General features: G+C 42.0%; 2 protein-coding genes across 2 annotated transcripts; both read left to right on the forward strand.

Moving 5' to 3' along the window:
• Positions 1-1,284: 1,284 nt before the first annotated feature.
• On the forward strand, positions 1,285-3,825 carry btg4 (B-cell translocation gene 4; the record flags this gene model as incomplete). The annotated part of the gene is made up of 4 exons (XM_080508361.1): positions 1,285-1,457; positions 1,794-1,931; positions 2,582-2,831; positions 3,607-3,825. The coding sequence occupies 4 exons, from the start codon at positions 1,285-1,287 to the stop codon at positions 3,823-3,825; spliced, it is 780 nt and encodes a 259-aa protein (XP_080364487.1).
• A 12,635-nt stretch (positions 3,826-16,460) lies between these two features.
• LOC308139038 (heterogeneous nuclear ribonucleoprotein A/B-like) lies at positions 16,461-22,669 on the forward strand. The gene is made up of 9 exons (XM_080508356.1): positions 16,461-16,563; positions 18,089-18,274; positions 18,933-19,101; positions 19,223-19,381; positions 19,890-20,021; positions 20,099-20,198; positions 20,562-20,714; positions 20,879-20,969; positions 22,060-22,669. Exons 2-8 carry the CDS (start codon positions 18,108-18,110, stop codon positions 20,947-20,949), a joined length of 951 nt encoding a protein of 316 aa, XP_080364482.1. The 5' UTR covers positions 16,461-16,563; positions 18,089-18,107; the 3' UTR covers positions 20,950-20,969; positions 22,060-22,669.
• Positions 22,670-26,238: the final 3,569 nt, after the last annotated feature.

Genomic DNA, 26,238 nt, shown 5'->3' on the forward strand with positions numbered 1-26,238 from the left:
CTCTTCACAGGAAGAAACCTGCAGGACCAGAATCAGATGTGGAGACTTTCTACTGTCCCAGGGAGGTTAAGGGGTAAAAGAACAGAAAATTACAGGACAGAAAGCAACAAACAAACAAACATAAATCCACTGGCTGCAGATGACAGCAGGCTCACACCACCAACTTCCAGTTCCAGTGTCAGACATCCTACAGGGAGAAAGAGACGGTGACTAATGAAGGATGGAAATAGAGAACTGAACTGGTTCCCGGTGTTTCAATTCCCTGGAATCTTTTGCCAATTTGGTAAACGATTCCCTCATCGAATCCAGTCGGTGCAAATGTCACGTCTCAGTCACCGGTGCAGTCAGCAGGAAACATGGTGTCCAGGTGACACAGCTGTTCGAAAGTTTGGTTCCATTATAGGAGAAAAGACAACAGGGCAACTTGCAACACTTGCAAAGCGGATATTTCATCAAAGTTAGGAAAAGCCACTAATACACAGAAACATTTGCACGATAACTTTGAATGATTGTCACGACTTCACTCCAGAGTGAACGTCAGCCCAGCAGCAGCAACGTTAGCATGCCCCCTGCTGGTAATGCTACTGGTTTTGTTTCCTCATGAGAATCAATAAAGAAAGAAATACATAAACAGAATTGAACATGGATTCTTAATCGTGAAGATCTTCTCAGTTCCTATGGGGGAATGTGGAGAGTGATGAATAAAAGATCTCGGTGTAACGAGAAAATGCTCCATGTTGTCCTATGTTACTCTCGGCTTTATTGAACAGAAAACTTCTAACTCTAACCTTCAAATAGAGCCTCCCTAACTGAAACTAATGTGGAGTTTATTCTATGTTACTTTCAGATGTGCTCAACTGCTCGTTGTGGATCTGCTTTGGTTTTCTTTGTTCGACTGTGATGTAAGAATGAAACTAACTATAAAAACTATGATGGATCATCTCCAGCCTCCAACACACGCCTTCACCCTGAGTGATTGAGACAACCAGCTTCAGGTGTGTGTGTGCTCCTCACACACACACCTGAAGCTGTGGGTCAATTAAAGCACGTGAGTCATTAAAGCTCATTTATTCATGTGCCTCACTACTGGTGAGGACTGGTTTTCCACACAGATTCATCTTGACTTAATTGTTTTAATCATTAGTTGGTTTCTATGTTTTCCTGTAGAGAGTAGGATCACCCTACATGTGTTCTAAGTTTTTTGGGGGGGGTGTTTTTAAACGCTGTGCAGGTTGGTGGTTGTCCAGGTGGGGTTTTGGGGAGGTTTCAGGAGCTCGAGCGGTCATGAAGGAGGAGATCGCCGCCGCCGTTTTCTTCGTGGCCCGGCTGGTCAAGAGGTACGGCCGTCTGGAGAGGGACGGCCGGGAGCGCTTCGCCGCTGCGCTCACCTCTGTTCTGTTCGAGAACTACAAGAACCACTGGCACCCTAACGCGCCCGCCAAGGGCCAGGCCTACAGGTCAGTGAGGGCGAGTCCGAGTCTCGACACACTCGGCGTGTGACGGTTCCACTCCAGCGCTGCTTTGAGACAATGCCACAGCCCCTCTCTCCCGTTAGTTTTTTTTAACCTAAAGAGCTTGACGCTATGAATTTTTTTTAGCTGCAGGCCTCAAATTATACCATTTCATAAACTGTTTTTTAATGAGTTGCAAGCAGAACAGCCAAAACTTGTCCGATTTTTAAACCTCCGATCATTTCCTCCTGGAGTGGATAGAGGTCTGCACTCGGCTCTTCCAGGGTGTATCTCCTCCATTCTGCCTTCCTCCAGGGCTGTGACTGACTGCTGTGTTTTCAGGTGTCTGCGTATGAACCGCATGCTGCCTCGGGATCCGGTCCTGCAGCAGGCCTGCGAGCGCAGTGCGGCCCAGTACGAGGATCTGGGTCTGCCTCGGGAGCTAACGGTCTGGGTCGACCCCGGGAGGGTGTCCTGCAGGTCAGAAAGCTTGGTTCGTTGTTGACCTGATCGTTCAGGTGCAAATGTTCCTGTAGCTCACCGGTTCTCAAAGTGTGGGCCAATGGAAGCCCGCAGCAGCATTTCTGGAGGCCTGCAATGAATTGGTTTTTAATCTTACTGTGTATCACTCTGAAAGGATGAATAACTGTCCGTTTATGTGAAACGACGTTCTCGTGTGGACAGACCCCGAGTTTTACATGTATCCTGTAATGGACTGTAGAGGGCAGAAAACCCCATTTTGGATTTTGTGTGCTTTGCAATGTTTTGGCCTCATGAGTTAAAATGTATTTATTGCACATTACTGAATGCAGACCAATAAAATGTAAATCATAGACTGATTAGTGGAATTTCTTTCCCCCTTTCAGCCCCCTCAGTCCAATGTTGGTTCCCTAAATTGGCCCTAAGCTGTCAAACTTTGAGAACTCCTGCTCAAGCATCAGTAACAGAGCTGCTGCGTCACATGATTTAAATTGCCATTTGTTGCAATTTAAAATTGTTTTAAGGTCTTTACCTTAATGATCAGCTTTGCTTTGCAGTTTTTTTTTTATTGAAGAAAGGTGCTAATGTTGATTTGAAGTCATTGTCGCATCAAGACATGTTTGAATAATGTCACATTTTCATTCTTGTAGATACGGTGAACACGGAACGCCGTTCTGCGTCTCCACTGTGGACTGCTGTCGTCGTGGAGACGGAGAATTCTCCCGCCGTGTACATGACGCCGTGGAGCGGGCAAACCTCGACGTCCCGTCAGAAAGCTCCAATGAGGACGAAGACGAGGAGGATGAAGACCTAAGCAGCAGCAGCCTGGTGGGTCCTGCAGCCACCAACCTGGAACCCAAGAGCATCCCAACGGTCGTCAACCCCAACAGCGTTTACCGGGTAGGTCCGCTTCACCATCCTTTGAGTGGTGGGATGGTTTTGGTGGGAAATGGAGAGAAGAAAACTCTGCGGGAGTGGAAAACATGACAAAAAAGAACTTTCTGCTTTCTTTTTGCAATGCATCTTTTCTTGTCTCCGTCGGAAACTTTAGTGCTTTGTAATAAAATGTTGGCAAATTTTATCAAAACATTTTAAAATGGTAAATTTCTTGAAGGAAAACTTTTTTTAAAGGTAATTAGTAGTTGGTTGAAGACCAACAGGATAATTGTCGAGTTGTCTTATACAGTAAAACTAATCGTTTTGAGATGTGGCGTGTCAAACATGAAGCATGTGGCTAAAATCAAACCAACCAAGACAATTGTACATTTAAAAACCTTAACAGATTTCTTAATGGCGGACACAACTGAGAACGAAGTTGAGCGATTGCTGAAGTTGCCATGAAAATAGCTCCCTCATCACGGTCAATAGAACCTTTTTTAGGACATTTCACTATTGTGCACCAATAGGATTCAATAAAATTGTCGTGTTCAGATTATATTCATTTTCTGTTTAGCTTTGTGAGAATGGGCATTTTTATTGTGTATACTATTAAATACATTTTTAAATGAGGAAATTATGGTTCACTTTTCCCGGTCTGGTCCACTCGAGATGCAGTTCGGCAGTTTGTGGGCCCTGAACTGAAATGTGTTGGATGCCACAGCTTTAAATTGTGTCCAAAATGATTTTGACCATGGCTGTGGGGGAGTAAAACGTCTTTGCTCCGTCTTTTCACCAGTTCAGCGAGTTCTCGTCCGGCGCCCCTCAGAACTGGCTCAGGGACAAGTGGAAGTCCTTCCCCGGGGACGGATTCCCGCCTCACCCTGCTCCTCCCCCTGGAGGTGCGACTGCTCAGCAGTTCCCGCCCCAGAAGGCCTTCAAGTCCTACCGAGCCACGTTCACGTTCAGCGGGCCTCGTGTGGACAAGTACCACTGGGTCAGCAAATCCCGGTCCTGAGGGGGAAACCAGGCCTCCATGACGGACTCCTCTGTCTTTAATGAGTTTAATAATTGTCCATTTGGAATATTTAATGTGATGCTTTTTACATGAGTTTTTAAACTTGGATCTAATCAAGTATTTTAAGTCTGAATATTTTTGTATTTTTTTAAAACTAGGAGTAAGTGTGAATAAAGTAACATTTAACTGTCGTTTGAAAGAAATAAATGAGTCTATTTGCTCTGATTTAAAACATTGTGGTGTTTCCTGGGTGTAAATGTGAAGGTTTTCGACTTCATGAATTGAGTTGCCAAGTTGTATGATGAGAGGAAGGAAACCACAAAATGGTAATTGTATGGGGAAACCACTTCAATTGAACATTTTACTCCAGTGTACTAAAGTCTGGATAAAATCGCATAAATCCAAATAAAGTGGCAAAAAGTGTAGTGGCTTTATAATTTGAAAAGGTATTCAGAAACTAAGCATGGTTGTGAAAAATCCTGCTCATTTTTCTCGGAGCATTTTATTGGTCATTTAAATGACCGGTCCTCAAATCATCTCAAACTATAAGGTTGATTCACATGGAGCATAAGTTCTGTCAAAATGAGTCCACTCTAGTAATTTGTACTTATTTGGTCCAGCACCTTCAGGGAGAAGGATGTTTATTCCATCACATGTCAATCCATTTGTAGGTAGTGGTTCCATTTTTCACTATAACAGACTTCTTGCTGACTGACATGGAAGAGTCTACAAGTAAAATGGTAAAATGGCTCAAATAGTTAAATTTAAATAGGATATTTAAAATGTTTAATCTCTTCCCAGTAAGTCCTTAATGCAGTCCTGGGTGTTACATTATGGAATACATTATAAATGTTAATTTAAAAATGTATAAAGAGTAAGGATGAGCGAGTACACCACTGTCAAGGTTCAACATCAAAATAATCTATTGGTATCTGAGTAGGCGGGGCCTAAACCGGAAGTTGGTGTGTTTCATGTGAAACTGGGTGGGGCTTAAAACTGTACATTTTAAGTCTGGAATTGATATGGATTGATCAGAAGTTACTTTGTTTGGAAACTATTTACAGAACACCCTCAGAATTGAGATTCAGTGTTGTATACATAAAAACTATATACTATATACAGTATATAAAGCTTAATTTGTAATTATAATATATTTTTATGAACAGCCATATACAATAAACATATTAATGTAGGGGGAGACTTCTGGTGACTCACAACAGTATGGAAGCATAAAATCTGAGCTCTGGTGCTAGCTTGTATTTCCCCGAGACTCGAGATCTAAATCTGCTTAAAACTGCTATATTTTGTTGCAACAGTGAGCGGGGACAAATCCAAGAAAGGTGGATATGGGCAAAGAAACCCTCCTGGTGAGGAAACGCCGAAAGAAACCTCGGCTACAGACTCTACACCTGGACAACATGGCGACCGCATGGCGAGCCTGGACTCGATTCGTGTTGCAGTGAGTGAATCCATGGCAGCTGGAATGGCAAATCTTCAGGCTGAATGAAAGACAGATTTACAAGACTTTCTCACTGTAATTCACGAAGATATGAAGAAACAAATGGAAGAGTTCACAGCGGAAGCTGGAGGATACCACTAGACAAGTGGATGATGCAGGGGAATGTATAAAACAGTTGGGGGAAATTTGGCAGAAGTGGAGCGATGGGACATTGGAGTTAAGGACACACTTATTGAGCTGCTTCAGACCCAGCGGGTACTTGAGGAGCAAGTTTCCAATATTGAGGGCCGGTCCAGGCGGAACAATATCCGCATATACGGCATACCCGAGGATACGGAACAGGGCACTTCTGTGACTTCTGTTGTTGAAAATCTAATTAAACGAGAACTTGCAGATGTCCTGGGCCAAGATTACAACCTCGGCATTGTGCGATGGGGCGGAAGCCGACAGCGCGTGCCCCGCCATGGTCTGTAATAATCTGCTTTCTCCACTTCACAGTCAAGAAAGAGGTGCTCCGCGCAGCATGGGAAAAAGTAATACGCATCAAAGATAAACAAGTGTACTTTGACCATGAGTACACAGTGGAAGTACAGAAAAGACGGGAGGAATATATCCCTGTTAAAAGAGCTCTGAAGGAGAAATGGATTCACTTTCAGACTCCTCTCAATAAGATGCGCGTATTTTACACATCAGGAAGTGTACTCTACAACAGTGCCACAGAAGCTGCGGATGATCTACAAAAACGAGGCATCGCCACAGTACAGATTACCCCAGCAAGGAACAAACCTGCCCACACGATGACAGAGGAGACGCTGAAGCAGCTGTTGCCATGGGAGATGCAGCCGACTTGCCATGAAGATTTTCCCAAACAGGTCCGTCAAAAACTGAGTGAGTTTCGGAGGACGTCCGAGGAAACAACGGTTTAGGGATAGGGTTAGGGTTAGGGGTTAACTAACCCTATCCCTATCCCATATACTACGGGATATTATGGCCTATGGCAGTGGTTCTCAATTATTTTCTGTCACGCCCCCCCTAGAGAACAGAATTTTTTTCAGGGCCCCCCCCCCCGAATTGTACTACCATTGAGAACTTGATAATATTTATTTATTTATCTGTATAAACCACTGTATGAGTTGCTGGCACCAGCATTCTGCATACAATCGCCTGATTATCAAAATAAATCTGCTATGGTGTGAGGGTTTATGCACCTTGTGATGTGGTGGGAAACTTTGTAAGAGGCTAACAGGGCTTTTTTGTTTACTGATGCCGCGCTGACACAATGACCGGCTTGTTGGCCATACTCATGGAGTTTACCATGAAAAAACTCCAGTGGCTTACTGACATAACGGGTGTATGGTCTCCAGGTGTATGGTGTATGGTCTCCAGGTGTATGGTGTATGGTCTCCAGGTGTATGGTGTATGGTCTCCAGGTGTATGCTGTATGGTCTCCAGGTGTATGGTGTATGGTCTCCAGGTGTATGGTGTATGGTCTCCAGGTGTATGGTGTATGGTCTCCAGGTGTATGGTCTCCAGGTGTATGGTGTATGGTCTCCAGGTGTATGGTGTATGGTCTCCAGGTGCCGTCTTCATTTATTTGGTTTCATGCTCCGCTGCCAGAGTTTTTAGGCATAAAACACAAACGGGTGTTTCCTGGTTCCCGACGTGTTCACGGTAAACCCAAGGGCGACGTAGCATCGTCATATCTCCTGCTCTTACTAGCTTTATGTTTACTCTCACCTGTTTTCTTTTCCTCTGACGCCTCATCCTTTCTTCTTTTCACTCCTGTCAGAAACTTCTCCACCTCTCCTCCTCCTCCTCCTCCAGCTCTGTACACCGGTGTTCATGTGTAGTACTTCTTCTACTCTACTGGTTGAACAGGCAGCCTGTTGATTAGTTTGAGCACTGCTGCCACCTAGTGGCTGGAGGCCCTTTTTTAAATCCTTCAAGCATGAATAAAGACACTAATACTGAAAGTCGCGCCCGCCTCGCGCCCCCCCTGACACCCCACCACGCCCCCTCAGGGGGGCGCGCCCCACCATTTGAGAAGCACTGGCCTATGGTGAGGGAAGCTTTTCCAGAGGTTTCATGAACTTGACTTTGTAGCCCTTTTCAGACTCGCTATCTTTAACAGGGGCTAGTGCCTACAAACTCTGACTGAGGGTCACCAAGCTACTCTATTACAGGTTTTATTTAAGTAGTGTTGATATTTTCTTTTATCTCCATGATACTTTGTGGCCAGACCCCTCACTTTTTCAAGGATTGTTTTGTATCCTTTTTGGAAGCCGTGTTCAGTTTTACGTTTTGTTTTTCATTTTGTTCAAGTTCTGTAGTTACTTTTTGAGGTATGGGCTGAAATGTTATTGTCACACTTGAAGCTACGTCTTTTAAATACTACAATGTACTGTCACTAAATGTTAATGGGGTGAATAATCCTGTAAAAAGAAGTAAATTAATAGTGAAAATTAAAAAAAAGAGAAAGTAGATATAGCATACTGGCAAGAAACTAACCTATCTAACATAGAACATGACAAACTGAAGAACATGGGTTTCAAAAACACCTATTATTCCTCTTATAGAGGTGGCAAAAAAGAGAGGAGTAGCTATTTTGACCTCCAACAGAATTCAATTTGAATTTATATCTGAATTCAGTGACAAAGAGGGTAGATTTGTCTTGGTGTGTCACAGTCCGCAGATGTCTCCTGCTGGGTTTTTGTTTTTGTGTGTGTGTGGGCGTGAGTGAGTGTAGGTGGAGCCGACGGAGCAGGTCACACACCTGAAGTGAATGATGGAAGCCAGTATTTAAGGACCGGGATCCCAGGTTCTCATATCCAGATCGTCACGTTTACCCTTCGGTACCGCGAATTGGCCCCTCGAGCCTCTTGTTATGAGTTTTTCGCTTCGTGTTTGGAAGCAACTAAGTGTTCTAACCTCTGCTGGTTCTCCCGTGCAGTCCCGGTGTGCGCCGCTCTGTCCTGCTGGGAAGTTCCCATGTCCGTGACGCCGCCTCCGCTCCTACGACCCCTCACTGAAGATTGGCGCTCCATTGGAGAAACAATAAAATAAATCTTGTTTTCAACTATCCATCCTGGTCTTGTCGGCACTTGAATCCTGCACCCCACCAATCCGGACATGGTGAAAGGTAAAATGTACAACAAAGAAGTCATCCTGTTGAACACATATGCCCTTCCAGGGAGTAATATTAATTTCTACAAAAAAAGTGTTTAATCTGATTGTGACAGAAACCTCTGGATCTTTAATTTGTGCATGCGATTTTAATATGTTGCTAAATCCACATTTGGACACAACAAATGCTAAAAGAAAACGTTCTCCCATAGAGAAGCGCATTAAAAGAATGCTTTCAGACCTAGGACTTATTGATGTATGGCACTTTATGCACGGAACCACCCCAGGATTTACATTTTATTCTGCACGCCACTCCCTTCACTCTAGAATAGATTATTGTTTCATGTATAATAAGGACTTAAACAGGATAAAAGAATGTAGACTTGGTCAAAGAGACATTTCTGATCACTCTGGAATTGACTTACATTTACATTTAGATGGCAGAAAGAGGAAAACATTATGGAGACTGAACACAGGTATGCTAAATGACCCCACCTTCATACAGTATGACAACTAATTTCAACTTGTATTTACAGGATAACGATGATGGTGAGAAAAATCCTGGCATTGTATGGGACGCAGCTAAGGCTGTTCTCAGAGGAAAAATAATTGCAATGTCAGCCAGACTTAAAAAACAAAAAACTCAAGAATTGTTACGATTACAAGAGACACTAAAACAAATAGAACAAACACGGCTGAGTGGGAAAAGTCCCTCTGTGACGCAAAAAATGAGACAATCCAATCAAGAAGTTGACAGGATCCTGGGTGAGGAGGTTGAGAAAAATATCCGTTTCATAAACAGAGATACTATGAGATGGGACCCATGGCTTCCAGACTGTTAGCATGGTGACTCAGGAAACAACAAGCTGAAAACTCAATTTATAAAATAAAAGACCTGGAAAGTAACAAAATTCTAACTGACGTAGATGACATCCAAAGATCATTTGAAACATATTATAAACGTTTATATAGTCAACCTGTACCAGTAAATGAAAATGTAGTAACTGTCTTTTTGGATTTGTTGGATCTTCCCTCACTTGGCAGAGATGCAAATAACAAACTAGTGTCACCAATAACACGCAAAGAAATTGATAAGGCTATTTCCCATCTTAAATCCAACAAGTCACCCGGTACTGACAGGTTCCCACCTGAATGGTACAAGAAAATGAAGGAAAATTTGTCATTGTTACTGGAGACGAGTTTTAACTTTACCCTGAAAGGTGGACTGATACCCCCATCCTGGAAAGAAGCCTTCATTTCTGTCATACCAAAAGAGGGAAAGGATAGGTCAGACTGTAAATCATACAGACCAATAATTGTACTAAACACAGATTATAAATTATTCATGTCCATTTCGGTCAGGCGAATGGACACTGATTGATGAAGATCAAACAGGTTTTCTAAAAAATAGACAAACCCAGGATAATATAAGGAGAGCTTTACATGTTATCGATAAAATTATTAATAGGAAAATACGTTCAGTTATCCTCAGTCTTGATGCCGAAAAGGCTTTCGACTCAGTTCAATGGGACTTTCTCTATTTAGTGATGAAAAGATTTGGGTTCTGCATTCAATTTAGATATTGCATACAGGCACTTTATGCTTCCCCTACTGCCAGAATAAAAATAAATGGGAGTCTCTCCAGTTCTATACAACTGCAACATTGATGTAGACAGGGTTGTCCTGGGAGCCCCAATTTATTTAATGTATTTATAGAACCTTTAGCTCAAGCCATAAGGCAGGAGACTGCATTAAAAGGTATTCAAATTGGTGGAGAGGAATATAAAGTATGTTTATACGTGGATGATATATTGATCACAATCACAGACCCCAATACTGGTTTACCAGTTCTGATAACAATGCTAGGAAAATATGGTTTATACTATGGTTATGCTCTTAACATCCAAAAAACTGAAGTCATGACATTCAATTTTCACCCCGGACTGGAATTGACACCCAAATACAGCTTTAATTGGTGCTCTGACCACATAAAATACTTAGGTGTATATCTACCCAAAGATGTGACCCAAATATATGATAAGAAATACAACTGTTTAAACAAGGAAATAATTGGTGATCTCGACCGCTGGAGCCTGCTCCCCCTTGACTTTAGCGACAGAATACAGATAATCAAGATGAACATCCTCCCAAAATTGTTCTATCTCTTCGTATCACTGCCAGTACCAATTCCTGACAAACAGTTTAGAGCACATGTGTGGAACTCCGGTCCTCGAGGGCCGCAGCCCTGCACGATTTGCATGTCTCCCTGCTTCCACACAGCTGATTGCAATAATCTGGCTTTGTGCTGAATGTGGTGATGAACCATCAGGACGTTCAGGGGAGGGAGACGTGGAAAACCTGCAGAGCTTCGGCCCTCCAGGATCTAAGTTTGACACCCCTGGTTTAGAGGATGGAATAAGCATATCTCAAGGTTTCTATGGCAGGAAAAGAGACCAAGAATCAAATATTCTACTTTACAGTTGCTGGGGGAGAGAGGGGGGGTCGTGCCCTACATTCTTTACAAGACATCAGCTCAACTGAGACCCCTGGTCTGTTTGTGTGACCCATCTTATTTTGCAAAATGGAAAACAATTGAGAGGTCTTTATTTGAAGTACCAATTCAATCTAAACTAGGCACACTGGCAAGTGGAATACATACCAGGCCCCCCCCTCCCTACACACAGAACACGCGCTGTGCGTAGGGCCCCGCGATCCATGGGGGCCACATTTTGCGCAAGTGAATTGAATTTCCATCGGGATCAATAAAGTATCATCATTCTCTGCAAATGCGCAAAGGATGCGCTGCATTTTGCCGAGAGGCGCGTAGAACACCGCCACCAAGTCAGGAGAGGCAGGAGAGAGAGAGAGAGAGAGAGAGAGAGAGAGAGAGAGAGAGAGAGAGAAAAAAAAAGAGACAAAAGCGCAAAGCGTCACCACCTAACCGCTGATTGGTCAGATGGGCCGGCAGGCAGTTGTTTCCAGGTAGAGAGTAGAGAGAGAGAGACGGCTTCCAAACGTCAATACAATAATAATAGTAATAATAATAATTCTTATTATTATTATGTTATTGGAAGGGGGCCCCCAAAATAAAATCCTGCTTAGGGCCCCCACTTGGCCAGGGGCGGCCCTGTACATACGACAAATAGTCAGTGGATTAATCTGACATTTAAAACCTGGAGGTCAGTGATTAGAAGAGTTAAACTTCAGGAGGAAGTTAAACTTCTCAGATGGCCAGCACACGACCCTGGCTTCCTACCTGCTTCGCATGATGCGAGATTACGACAGTGGACTTTATATGGCCTTACTGCAGTGTGCACCATGTTTGAGAAGTCAAACTTAATGTAATTTTAGCACTCTATGTAGGAGGCATAACTTGGAGAATCAGGATTTTTTTCAGATACTTGCGCCTCCATGATTTTATTACTAAAGGGATACAAAACAGCAAAATCCAAGAACCCTCTTTATTTATCAGTATTTTTACCAAGGCATACAAATTGACAAGTCTTAAAAGCCTTATTAGTAAATTATATTGCAGTTTAATAACACTTAAGGCGGACTCAACAACTTACATAAAACAAAAATGGGAAAAAGAAATGGATATAGTAATAACTTATGTGGTCAAAAGCTTGGGAATTTCAATTTTCATCTACTAATTCCAGCACCTGGAGGGATTTTTGCTGGAAGATCTTTATTCGCTTTTTCATAACACCTAAGCAAAAATCCAAATTCAGCACGGTCCCTGCACACTGTTGGAGAGAATGCAGGGATACAATGGTGGACTACGGACACATATTTTGGACTTGCCCCCTCATCCAACCTTTCTGGTTGGGCATAACAAACATCATCTCTGAAACATTAGGCTTTAACATCAGTTCCTTCTTTGAGATGTTCCTTGGATGTTTCCTGGAAGAACATACAGCAGATGATGTTTATCTCTTGAAAATCTTTTTGGCATCAGCAAAAAAGGCAATAACAAAATGCTGGTTACAGAATCTGCCTCCTACCCTGAAACTTTTTATATTGATAATTGAACATATAAAACTGATGGAACGCAATGACCTATACCCTACAGCTTGAAGAGGAGCTGGGGAAAAGACGTTGGACTTTTCAAATTGTGGCAGTACTCTTTTACAGGCATAATTTTAATTGTATATTGCTTTTGCTTTTTGGTGTGATTTGTACAATTTGTGACCATCCTGAGACCTCATGTTTTTTGTTTGTTTTTGTTTTTTGTTGTTGTTTGATTGTTCTGTTTTGAAAAATGTAAGTAAAAAAAAAAAAAAGAATAATATAGGCGACTTTGTGTGTTCAGCTATATGTGTGCATGTGTGTAAGTGGTCTGTAAGACTGATTATTTTTTAATGATCTGTATGAACCTAGTGATTCATGTAAACATCCAGTGGAGGCAAACAGGTAAATAACATGTCAGCCTTGTTCACTGTATTCTTATCAAAAGCACTGCATTCAGTACAAGCAAAGTTTTCCAACTGACTTTACACCACCAGCCAAACTAAGAGCAAGCAGACGGTAAAGGTTTTTTAAATAAAACGCGACCAGAGTGGAGCCGTTCTAAGTTCTGTCTTGTCAAATGCACAAGCGGTGCATTACGAAACAAGTTCACCAATTAACTTTAAATATCATACAAACCACATAGCAGGTGATTCACAGAGGTGTGACTCACCTGCTACCGTGGAGGAGCCGCTGTCCGATGTTTTGATGTCGGTGCCGTTCTCCTCGGCGAGCTGGTCTTTCAAAACGGTGACGTCTGGCGGCAGAACGCCTCACTGTACAACGGCTTTGCAAACATCCACGTTAATGCGGTGCATTTTTTTGGCGTAAAATTACGTCCAAACAACGAACATGTTGTCATGAAAAGTACGAGAGCTGCAATGCTAACTTCCCTAGCATCCTCGCTGGCTGTAAACTGTAGAAGGGATTTCCTGACTCATTACTCCGCGTCCCATTGAGATCCGTCTCTGTTCAGGAAATCCATTCCACATTTTGCAGAGCAGCGGAAATCCGGACATGAGACCGGTTTTAAGAGGATATTAACAGGACCGTTTTTATCGATAATGACCGACGTATTTCGCGATCCCTGCCTACCCACAGTTTAGTGCCACATTCCACGGCGGACCTTCAAAGGGCGAGGGGAGCTCATGTGTCAGTAGGTCTGGGCTGTTTGGACTTGCACGAGATGTTTAGCAACGTTATAAAGAGAAATGCTTCTGGCTGAAACATTGAATCCCTTGTCACACTGTTGTGTGTGTGGTGGTGATTGTAGTGGTAGTGTGGTTAGTGATTGGTATGTACGAACAATCGGCTAACAACACTGCTTGCACAGCGACCCCAGCAACTTCAGCATGATGACGTGGGATTAAACGCAGGTCAGTGCATCAAACAGGTCAGTCCAAAGGGGGGATTGGGCGTTGAGAAACTACTAATCAAATGGGAAATAATCTACATATCCAACACATTTGAGTTCTGTGGCCACAGAAAGCATGTCCATCTCAAGCAGGCTGGACTGGAAAAATTGTGTCATGACCTTTCGAATGTAGATTTTCTCTCTTGTGACTCAGAGCATACCTGATGAAAATGAGTACCACTGAAAATTACTCCGTACACAACACAAAACCAACTTTAATGAAACTTTCTGTTGCTAAAATATAGCAAAATGTTCCTAAAACACAATATTCGATAGCTGTTGCATTATGGATGATTTTACAATCTCTCCATGGCTTTAAGATTAATTTCTAGCTTTCATGGCAGCATCACTGTTATCTCAGCTTGGGGCTGCATGTTGTGTTGTGTCAGATTCTCTTGCAAATATATATATATATACGGTATATATATTTTTTTGAAATCTAAGTTTTCTTTGTTTTTGTTTTTTTTTGTTTTTGTTTTTTTCCCTTGGTGGTTGTTCTGGATTGGAGCCTCTTGCAGACCAGGTTTGGCCCACAGGCCTTATGTTTGACAGCTCTGCTCTATGCTACTTCACCTGCCTAAACAAGCAAGAGTTGGCTCATCTTCAGTACATTCAAAACTCTGCTGTGCAGCATCGCCATCACATCATCTTCCAGTGTTTCCCATTGGTAGAACAAATAAGTTAAGTCAAAGAAATACATAAAAAGAAACTCATGGAATCTTGGAAAAATGAAGTTAAACCAGAATACATTCAACATTTTTTGTCCTTTTACTTTGAAAAGATGACGCTTATGACTTCTTTTTTTTTTAACTCTCAGTAATAGTTGGAGCTTGGACATGGACGGTGTTTGCAATAAACTCTTTCACATCCGATTCTGGTTCAAACCTAAGAATTATACTTAATATTAATAATACTATTAATAATTATATAACTATATATATATATATATTTACTGTAATATATTACAGTATATATACTGTAATATATTTTTTTGGGGGGGCGATGAATCACTTCAAGGGAATTAGTTGACAATGGTGGTTGACAGATTAATGTTCAATGACTCTTCAAATCCCTGCAAAGATGAAAACATACCTAAGCTTACCTAAAATCTATGTATGTATGTTTGTATATGTGTGTGTGTATGTATGTATGTATGTATCTATCCGTCCAACCATCTATCTATCTATCTGTCTATCTATCTATCTATCTATCTATCTATCTATCTATCTATCTATCTATCTATCTATCTATCTATCTATCTATCTATCTATCTATCTATCTATCTATCTATCTATCTATCTATCTATCTATCTATCTATCTATCTATCTATCTACCTACCTACCTACCTACCTACCTACCTACCTACCTACCTACCTACCTACCTACCTATCTATCTATCTATCTATCTATCTATCTATCTATCTATCTATCTATCTATCTATCTATCTATCTATCTACCTACCTACCTACCTACCTACCTACCTACCTACCTACCTACCTACCTACCTATCTATCTATCTATCTATCTATCTATCTACCTACCTACCTACCTACCTACCTACCTACCTACCTACCTACCTACCTACCTATCTATCTATCTATCTATCTATCTATATATCTGCTATGCTGGCTCAAGTCTTTCTAGAGTATTTTCTTAGCCCAGCTGCTGCAGGTTTAAACTCCTGAGACCACTTGTAATGAGACAGATGGCTCCAGCCTTGTCCCTCTCTGTTGGAGATTCTCCTTTTTCTTGTGCCATGATGGATTTCATGGGGTTTTTTTTCACCAGTTTTTCAGCAAGTGGAAATTTGAGAGCATAATCAGTGTGATTTCAAAAAAGAACTTGTTAGAACAGCAGCGTTCAAATGTAGGATACGTTATCTTTATTTTGTGGGTGACGTTTCAGTCCAAGGTCAAATGTGACATCTATCCATCTCTACCGCTTTATTCTGTGGCGGGTTGCTGGAGCTAATCCCAGTAAACAAGGAAGGGCAGGCTACACCCTGGATAGGTCGCCAGTCCATCACAGGACAACCACACACACTCACATTCAGATTCACACCTCGGGGCAATTTAGGGTCATCAATTAATCTCTCATGCATGTTTTTGGTCTTTGCAAGGAAACTGGATTGCCTGAGGACAACATGCAAACTTCACACAGAAAGGCCCGGCCGGTATTTAAATCCACAACCTCCTTGCTGTGAGGGGAGAGCACTCACCACTGTTTCATCCTCAAACTTGACATCCCTTTATAAAATGCTAAGATAAATGCTTTGAAATAATAAACATCTTGGAATAAAACTATAAAATAGCTGCTGTTGCTTGCATTGCTTCAGTTAATGCTGTAAATCTTACTAATCACAACAGAAAGTTAAAATGATACAATGAGCTGGCTTTATTGAAGAGATAAAAAACACAAGACAAAAACTATCTAAAAGTGTGTTTATTTGTCGATAAAGGCTTTATAAAACGGTTTTCAAAAGGGTTTATGAAATGAGAGGAAGCTCTTTTTTTCTCCTCTGCCTTTTGTCACTGCGCATTCGAGATTTCAGCCAATCATGTCACATCTTGGATCCTGCCGGGATCAGGTCGTCCAATCAGAGGCCTCCTCACTGCGATGCCCCCTCTCGTCTGGGAACATCCGGTCGTATATATGTTGCCACGAGTTAGCGGCGGATTTGGAGAGTGTCCATTTTGAGCGGCGAGTCGGCTTCCCCCGTGAATACACTCAAAGTAAGATACTTTTCTGACTGTTTCTGTATGTTTTATGTTTTCTGACGCGACTCTTGGTCTTTTTATGATGAAGTGTTTCCTCCGAACCCAGCCCGTTTTATCGGCTTCTCCTTAGCTTCGTGCGTTAGCATTAGCCGCGTTAGCTGCTAAATGTCCATTTGAATGAATCAAATGTGCACATCATTGCAAATGAATTTAGTCTCTTTTACTTATTGAAGCAATTTTCTACATCAATCACCCTATTATGTTGGTTTGTGTGGTGGTTTGTGTCGACATTTTTGTGTTTTTTGAGCCACTCGGGCCTGCGCGGTGCACGGAGCGGCACTCGAGCAAAGCGCGGTCCGCTTGAACGGCAACACGCCGGTCTGTAGCTTTTTGTCCTCTTTACATAACAAATGTACAATTAAACTACTCTATCCATTGGCGCCGAACCAATTTACGAGTCCGACTGCATATTTAACATCTAAATCGTGTTTTGAACGTGTTTAATAGGTTATTTTATTGTATTTTTCCTGCGCAAATGCGGATTTTTTTTTTTTTTTTTTTGCAAAAACTAGCATGCACGTTTATATAAACTTCATTTATTTTAAACCTTAGTTAGTTTGCTAATGTTAAGCTACAGAATTACATGTTCAGAGCGTGTTTAATTGTGATTCTCCCTCCTGCGGGGCCGCGCAGTAAAACGCGCCTTTTCTTTATTTATTGTCACGGTGGTTCATTGTGTTCTTGTGAAAACTCCCATCGAGGACCATTTCAACTTTATTACACATTTAAGCCCCCAAAACGCAGAACTTACTTCCATTATAATCCCAGTATATCTTCTAGATATCTGGACGGTTCTGACTGATGCACAGTCGAAAAACTGCTTCTTGAGTTAAAGGTACATTCACAAGCCTTAGTTTGAGTGTATGAATCAACTGTAACGGGTTCATCCTGAGCAATTCCGAGGATTGGAATAATCTAAGATCTCTTAACTTTAGTGATTCCTACAAGGGATTTGTTTAATTCTTTAAATAACTAATAATTTTAGTGATTTCATTGGATACTCTGGCAATCATTGACACAGTCTTGTTTCAATCATTCTCATGAAATCGCGTAATTAGGAATTCCTGATATTTTCCTTTTTTGCTAAAAAGCTTTTTTTGAGCAGACCTGGGTATCCCAAGTTCCGGGGGGGCCATATGTGGCTCTTAAGCTCTACTTGACTGACAAAGGGAAAGGTAGTGTTTTTGCCTTTATTGCATCTAAAATTGTTGTACTTTTCCATGTTATTAGGTCTAAGGAAAAGTGAGGCAAAGCAACATTAGCTCATAAAATTGTGTTAAATCTGACTTTTATAGGGGGAGGGGGTTATTCTCATTTATTCGCCTTGTGTCTCCAATAGCCGTTCTAGATTTTCACGTGGCCCTCTCAGGTTGAGAGGTTTATGAGATTGTGATGTGTGGTACCAACCTTGAGTCTCAATACCTTTTATTTTTAACCCACATATTAACGTCTCTCTCTCTCTCTCTCCCCCTCCCAACAGTCTCTTATAGACCGGCAGAATGGCAGACGCTGATACTCTGCTCATGGAGACTTCCGAACAGAACGGGAACGAGGGCGAGGAGGATCAGAATGGGGCTGAGCAGGAGCTCATGGCGGGCGACGACGGCCAGGACAACGGCACAGATGGAGGAAAGATCGACGCCAGCAAAGGAGAGGAGGACGCAGGGTGAGTGCACACCACGGCATCACACACTGAACAGACAGCTTCTTGGTACATATTTTTACCTTTTTGATTGAAGACTGTAAAATGACTGTGTGCTACACACTTGAAGGTTATCTTTCTTTTTTCTATTGTCATGAAAAAGTGACATTCATGCAATCCAAGAAGCTGTAGTGCAGCGATGTCCCATTAAATCACTGTTCCATTACCAATCCTATTTATAGTCTTGGACTCTCCTTTGCACTTGATGGCAGACTTTTGTCAGGCTTATAAAAACAAGATATACAAGGTATGTAGAAACAAGCCAAGCTTTTGAAAACTACATGTACAGATTAGGTCCCTTACCCATTAGACATGGTTGGATGGTCACTTCAGGTTCAAAGTGTGTCAATAGAGTGATGGCTGCTGTCAGGAGGTGGGTGAGCTAAATCCACTGGGACACTGCTATTGCATGGGGTTTCATGAAACATGCAGCAAAATACAGTGAAATGTCCAAAAGACACAATTTTCACTGTGTTTTCTGTGACTTGATCATTTGTTTGGTGAGCCAGATTCAACACACGGCTTTTCTTTTGAGTAAAATCTTCATGAGAAATTATATTTAACATGGAAATTTAAGATTTTAAATGGGTAATTGCAACAATTATACAATCTGTATTTCCAGGAAAATGTTTGTGGGTGGCCTCAGCTGGGACACAAGTAAAAAGGACCTGAAGGATTACTTCACCAAGTTCGGCGAGGTGTCGGACTGCACCATCAAGATCGACCCAAACACCGGCCGGTCCCGAGGCTTTGGCTTCGTCCTCTTCAAAGACTCTGCCAGCGTGGACAAGGTGGGTCACCTGCTCAGTGAGCCCGCCAGGGCTTAACATGATCGTTTTGAAGAGGATAGCCATTTCCATCGTACGTCCTGCGGAGATTTCATGAAGATTTTTAATTTTTTTTTGTCTGCAGGTGCTCGAGCAGAAGGAACACAGACTGGACGGACGTCAGATTGACCCCAAGAGGGCCATGGCCATGAAGAAGGAGCCGGCCAGGAAGATCTTTGTTGGTGGTTTGAACCCAGAAGCAACTGATGAAACCATCAGGGAACATTTTGGCGCTTACGGAGAGGTCAGTCTGAGAAAGGAAGTTGACGTGCAGGAAACGATAAGTTAATAACATTGCAGATAAAATGCACCTTCTCTGGTTTTAGGCACGATAATTTTATCTCAACTTTTGTCTTCCACTGCTGTGATGTTAAGAGACTAATTGGCCTGAACCATTTTTATAATTGTTTCCATACTAAGAATTTATCCAAACTCCTGTTGGCTTTGTAGAAACTTGTATTTTTTTTCCCACATTTACAATTTTGCTGTATTATACTCCATAGTTATCATCATAACTGAGCCAATCAGGGTAGAGAAGACTGGATGTAGCGTTTCTCCCCCGCAGTAACACTTGAATGGTTTTGGAGTCGATGCACTTGAAAACAAACGAGTGCTGTTTAATGAGACTGTTGGAGAACCTGCAGTGTGGGATGTCAAACAAAAAGATTGAAACTTGTGAAGCTTTACAGCAGTGACTGAAGACATTGATGAGTAACCCTCTAATCCTGTCCACACTCGGTCTCTCCACACAGATTGAGACCATCGAGCTCCCCGTGGACCCCAAATCAAAGAAGAGGAGGGGCTTCATCTTCGTTACATACAAAGATGAGGCCAGTGTGAAGAAGTGTCTGGTGAAGAAATACCACAACATCCAGGGCAGCCAGGTATGTACATGATGGAGTTTATCATCAGACCTCATTAAACTTACAAAGACTCATGCAGAGTTTATGCTTCTCCTCAGTGTGAGCTGAAGATCGCCCAGCCCAAGGAAGTGTACCAGCAGCAGCAGTATGGAGGACGTGGAGGCGGCTACGGAGGCCGAGGAGGCCGAGCCCGTGGAGGTACAAACTACTTCACTTCTATTTCTTGTCTACCTGTTAATGGGGAAAGTTTTCACTCATTCAAATGGTTTTCGTTTTGAGCACCACGGCGTGACAAGGTGATAAATATCTGGGTCGTCTTGTGCATATGTCAAACTGTTGGTGCCCCAGAAGCCAATCACAGTGGGGCTTGACGGTTTTTATACGTGTGACTCATTAGTCGGGTAATTCAGACCGTTGTCTATTCGGAAGTCTCCTCATGGATTTCTGACACTGTCTGGAAGCCGCAGTTTGACGCTGTCAAAATGTGTTTGGTGCTGCTTAACATGGCTGAAGTCGACTGGAACCAGTTTGAGGGTATGAACACGGTTCCTTGTGTTTCAGGTCAGAGCCAGGGCTGGAACCAAGGCTACGGCAACTACAGCTGGAACCAGGGCTACGGTAACCAGGGCTATGGAGGCTATGGTGGATACGGCGGCTACAGTGGCAACTATGAATACCCCAACTACTATGGATATGGTCCTGGATACGACTACAGTAAGTCCACATGTTGGTCTGTGCATTATGCTGGCTTGACTGTTTTAGGAACTCCTCCAAGTCAGGTTGCTCTTACTAATGCACTGGTGGTCGGGTACATTTCCCTCTGAGGCAGGAGAACCTGCAGAATAATGTGTTGAGGTGTTTCCTCTCACCCTCTGCAGACCAAGGCAGCGCCAGCTATGGAAAAACCCCCAGACGAGGAGCGCACCAGACAGGATACAAGCCCTATTAAGGATCGCCGTGCAGTGCCAGGTACGCCAGTCCCCACCTGTCACGCTCCTTTTAAAATAAACTCGACAAATGTCATGAGTATCTCCTGCTTTCATCTGTCTTCGTATAAATAACTTGAATGACTGAGTCTCACCACAGATTAAATTCAGGTCGAACACACTTTTTAAATATGAAGAGGAAAATACATTGAAAATCGTGAAGATGCTTTAAGAGTGTCTCTGTATTAATGGGTAAAGACGACTGAAAGGAAAGATTTGCTTTTCGTTTACAACAAAGACTTGATATCGTCTTGCGTTACTTCGTCTTTATTCACTGCTGTGAGGAAATAAAGACGTTTACTAAACAAAGACTAATATCAAACAGGTTTAACGACATAAGATCAGACTTTATCAATCCCACGAGGGCAAGTTAAGTCTATATATAATATAATCTATGTATAACAATTACCGGCCAGATGACACTTTCCAGCCACGAGAAATTGACATAATACAAATAACTACAATACATTGATTTGAGCAGCGCTTTAGTCTGTAACGCGGTGGTTGAGAAATGTGTCGGCATTGAATACATTCTACAAACGTGAACTGAGGAGAAATGATGTCGAAATTTGTCGTTTTACTCAAATTCTGGGTTCATCTTTGTAAAAGTAAAGTTGATTAAACGTGAACGTGATGTGTTAATACTTGAAACGAAGATGGACTTTATGATTTAGGACTCAATCGATTGGTAAAATTAAGTGATTACACAGTTTTCTGTAAATGCAATTAATCACATGACTGAAGCTTGTAATGCATATGCATTTATTTGTGTATTATCATGGAATTAATGTGGATTGGACTAAAGTATATTTGACTTAAAAACTACAGTGGTCTTTAACAAGTCAAACATTTTATAGATCAATGAACACGTTGGTTTTGATGGCACTATTTTTAGGTGATGAATTTTCTGTTGGTCTGGAACACGGAGGTCAAAGTAAAATGATTTGAAGCTCTGCAGGATTTCTCTTGTTGGTGCTTTATATCTTTTTCCTCATGACGTGTACAAAGCCTAATTAATTGAAATCTAGAAGTAATCAGATTAAATGGTGTGTGTGTGTATGTGTCCTGTGCAGGACGGTGATCCGGTGGGGGCGGCGGCTGGACGGACACACACTGGGCCTGACGCCACCTCTTTTATGACAGAAGACCATTTGTACAGAAAACATCAGAAATGTAACTTTTCTTTTTTTTTTCTTTCTTTTTTTTTACCCTTTGATTTTTAGGTTTTACTTTTCCCTTTGGTGTTTTTTTTTTTTTTGTTTTTGTTTTTTTTCCCCTCTCTCCCCACCACCCCTCCACATTTCCTCCTCCGGAAGTGTAATTTTTACTGTACTTTTTGGTACCTGTTTTGATTCTAATGTATTGTAAGGGTTGTATTTTACATGTGTGCTGGCTTTACAGGTTGGAAATCTTGGCGCTTGTAAAGGAGCTTTTTTGACAAATAAAACCGTTTTCAGTAATCTCTTCTGTCCTGGTGCTTTGAGTCCATGTGCCGACAAACCCTCCACCAAGACTTATTCTGAGTTTGTCTTCAGTGTTGGTCTGAAGCTGGAACTGCAGCTTTGAATCCTGTAACGTTAAGATTGTAATCCTTTAATGTCTCTAAGCAAACTTTAGACCAATGTATTCTTCTCCACCACTTTTCTTTCATCGCTTAACGGTAATAAACATGTTTGTAAACTTCTTTGGATTCCTAATTTTTAAATGTGCTGCCAGTGATTTAGTCCTTTTCTGTTTCACCTCATTCAGTCTGACTAACGAGAACCTGAATAGTTTAACGTTTCTTTATTAAATTCCAACTATTAACAGACGGGCCACGCATCGGTTGTTTTCTTTAAATCTTTTCTTAAAGCTTTACACATTTAGAAGGAACTCGTGCAGTCAACACTAAGGTAGATGGAATATTATTGGTGTTTTTTCCTGAGCCTCAGTAAAGCTCTACAACCCAATGGCAAGAATTACGTGGAGTTTTCTTAGATTTGGGAGATTTTCTGTGCTTTAATCTGGATTAACTGGAACCTCAAAGCCACTAGAGGGCAGTATGTTACTTTACTGGTTCCTCTTGAGCTCATTTGCACAGTGACTCGTTAAATCTGCATTCTCTCAAACGGTTTAAATGTCAATGCATTAAATCTGATTAAAACTTCACAAGAATGCGTTTCATATGTGGTGAGGTATAAATCTGCAATATGATACTTAGATTACACATCTAATCCTCAGTGATGCATTATAGCTAAAACTGCATTAAATCTGAATATAAGTACATTAAATGTGTACAGTAATGCATTAAATCTGAACACTATCAGGAGCCTCAAAATCGTTTCTCGGATCATAAACTGCTTGAAACAGCGTTTGGATGTGCAATGTTCAATTCTGGTCACTTCTACCAAGTTAATGCCAGTTTCCATCTGCTTTCACTTCAAATTAGGGATTTAAAGTGCGCAAGTTGAGTTAGGATATGTGTAAATTGTCTGTTAGAATTGTTCATTTATAAATGTACTGTTAAAACACCAGGCTAATATTGTAAGAATGAGTTGAATTAGTTTAAATTGGATTTGAATCTATTATAAAGTGTCATGTTGGGTCTCAGCCACTAGGGGGCAGTGTATTTCCATATGTGCAGGCCACAGTGTAAACTGATGAACAATTCTGTCCAGGAAGATGGTTTTCACTGCGTTCATTGCTCAACTCAATGTGAATTCTTGTGCCTGAATGCGAAATTATAATTACTTTAATTGTTTTCATCATTTACCTGCGAGCCGGAGTGAAGAGCAGCAAGATTTCTGTCTTTGAGGGTTTAATGTTCAACATCTGCTGTAATACAGCTTGTTGACCCCTTTTTCTCAACATCACTTCTTGTTTTATCAATTGCTCTGATATATTCTGCACATTTTGGGGTTTCTTTTATGTGATGTTGTTGCACCGACTGAAGCTTTTTTTTTTACTGAACAACATTGTCAATGTGAAGCTTTAAATTCATGCATGTTTTATGCTCCTACAATCAGAAAAGTGAGTTGATCCACCGACTGCAGTTTCCCACTCAAATGACATCAAAATAACCTCAAAGTACCCGAATCAGACGATCACCACCATAACTTACTTTTGAGTATGTCAAGCATAAATTAAAGTGATTTTTATTACTGAGTCTGGTTAGAAATTGACAATTTTTTTCTTATTTCTGAGCCATAAACAGATCTTCCTCATGTAAATATCAAGATATATTGTCATTTTGAGAACCACTCATGAGCTTTAAAATAGTTTTATTCATACAAAAAAGAAACGTACACAGCAAACAAAATATTGGACAACAGACTTCACTAACAAACATCATATATTCGATCGCACTCCGAGTTGATCTGCACTCGTCTGCCGTGACGATTTTTTGCGGCCATGTTGTTGTCAGATCTCGGCGATGGCGGGTAGAATTGGTGCTCTGAATCTTCTGGACTTCCTGTAAGTGAGGCGGCAGCCGGACGTCCAGGCGCACACCACGCCCGTCCGACCCCTGACGGAGGTCAAGCTGCTAAGTGGGACTTCACCGGCTGTGTTTGTCTCGGAGCGCGACTTGCCGTCCTCGGACGTCTTCCCGCCGACGCTCTCCGAGTCCTCGCGGCTCGGCTCCGCCGGCGTTCGAGGTCCCGAACGAGAGCCGGCGGGTGAACCAACCGGAATGTCCTTGTGTGCAAACTGCCATGTTCTGTGCGTCCCCCCGTCCAGCCGTCCTCCCCGAAGGAGCCGGGCTGCCGTGAGGAAGGAGTCCGTCTGCATGTGGAGGTCCTGCTGCTCTGGGTTACTTCTACTCTCCATCTTCCTGTTGCTCCTTCGTCACCTGTGAAGTACAGGTGGTAAGAAAACACACTTTTAATGGCTTGCACCCATAAATCTAACCCTCGGCTGCTAAACCTTGTGAAGCACTCGGACCGGACCCTGACAGCACAAAGTGCCATCCCAGATCATCCAGATTCTTAGTACCACCTCCCACCACTAGAGGAAGTAGGGAGTCACATTAGTTTGTTCTCACAATGCAGAACAAACTAAGTGCAATCATTAAAAACTGGCTTGTCGTATTTAATAGTGCAGTTTGAAGTTGCGGCCAGAGTGTCTGTGGACGTCGATTGATTGGAAGTGGAGGTGAAGAAGTGAAGGACGTCAAGTTTCTGGACTCAAAAATCAACAAGTTGTTCAGGAAGTCAAGTGAATCAAAAAGAGAGAGGATGAAGACGAGACTGACAGAACTGCTCCTGTGTTGGTGTGGTAGACACCTGACCCAGTGGTCGTCTCCAGATGTGAGCTCAAGCAGGAGGATGAAGGTGGTCTGTGGCGAGACGAGGAGTTTGAAGTCGGAGAGGGAAAACGGAGAGAAAGATGAGGCACGGGACAGGAGAGCAGGGCAGCGAGCAAGGTGACGGACAACCTGGACCAGAGCCGAAGACTCACATGGTGCTACTGGAATGTCTCGTCTTCACATAAAGCCCACAGCTGAAGCAGCGGCTCGTACTTCAGGTCATTAAAGAGTCATTCAAACTCACCAGCAGTGGCTGAAGCTCGTCTCAGAGTCCAGGAGGGAGATCGTCTGTCTGAGGAGGTGAAGGACGTTGTGGCTGTGCGGTGGAACCACTGCTGGACACCACCAAGAGAAAACACACATAAGACATGGCTGTACAGTCCACATTTCTTCATAGTGCATGTTCTCCATCTGTTTCTCTCTTGGACTTTGTGTTTAAAAGCCTTTTTTCAAGACTGACTTATACATTCATTATCCTGAAATGCGTCACAGAACAGCTTCCTGTCTCATTCTGTGTTCTTAAAAGGTATTCCTGGTCCAGTTTCCTAGTATAACACATGATCAATCACCCAGGAGGCCCCTTTTAAATACAATGGGATTAAATAGAGAGAAAAAAGAAGAAAGAAGTGAACGAAGAAGAGAAAAGAAGAGAAGAGAAAAAGAAAAAGAGAGAAGCTCAGAGGAGTAGAAAGTACATGGATTCATACAGTTATAATAGTTCTTTGGTCTCAAAAGTAGTTTTAAAACTCAGAAACTCAGAAAACTACATGTTCGACGAGGTGTCTTTAGCCCCTCTGTAATGGCTCCCTGAAGCTTTCACAGAATTATACCTAATCAAACATTTGATCTTTTTTTCCATCTTATTTACAAGTCAAAGTCAATTTCTTATCTATTGGCTGGAAAGAGCTTAAAAACTGTCTCAAGTGTAATGAGCAAAAAGACCTAAAACCATAAGAAATGGAAATAA

This window comes from Blennius ocellaris (genome assembly GCF_963422515.1).
Source record: "Blennius ocellaris genome assembly, chromosome: 14".
NCBI classification, from domain to species: domain Eukaryota; kingdom Metazoa; phylum Chordata; class Actinopteri; order Blenniiformes; family Blenniidae; genus Blennius; species Blennius ocellaris.

Bases quoted from the DNA above. Each gene is read 5' to 3' on its own strand.
- LOC308139038 (XM_080508356.1), top strand. From the start codon at position 18,108: ATGGCAGACGCTGATACTCTGCTCATGGAGACTTCCGAACAGAACGGG. The intron at 19,102-19,222 runs GTGGGTCACCTG...TTTTGTCTGCAG, and splicing joins ACTCTGCCAGCGTGGACAAG to GTGCTCGAGCAGAAGGAACA. The intron at 20,715-20,878 runs GTAAGTCCACAT...CACCCTCTGCAG, and splicing joins TGGTCCTGGATACGACTACA to ACCAAGGCAGCGCCAGCTAT.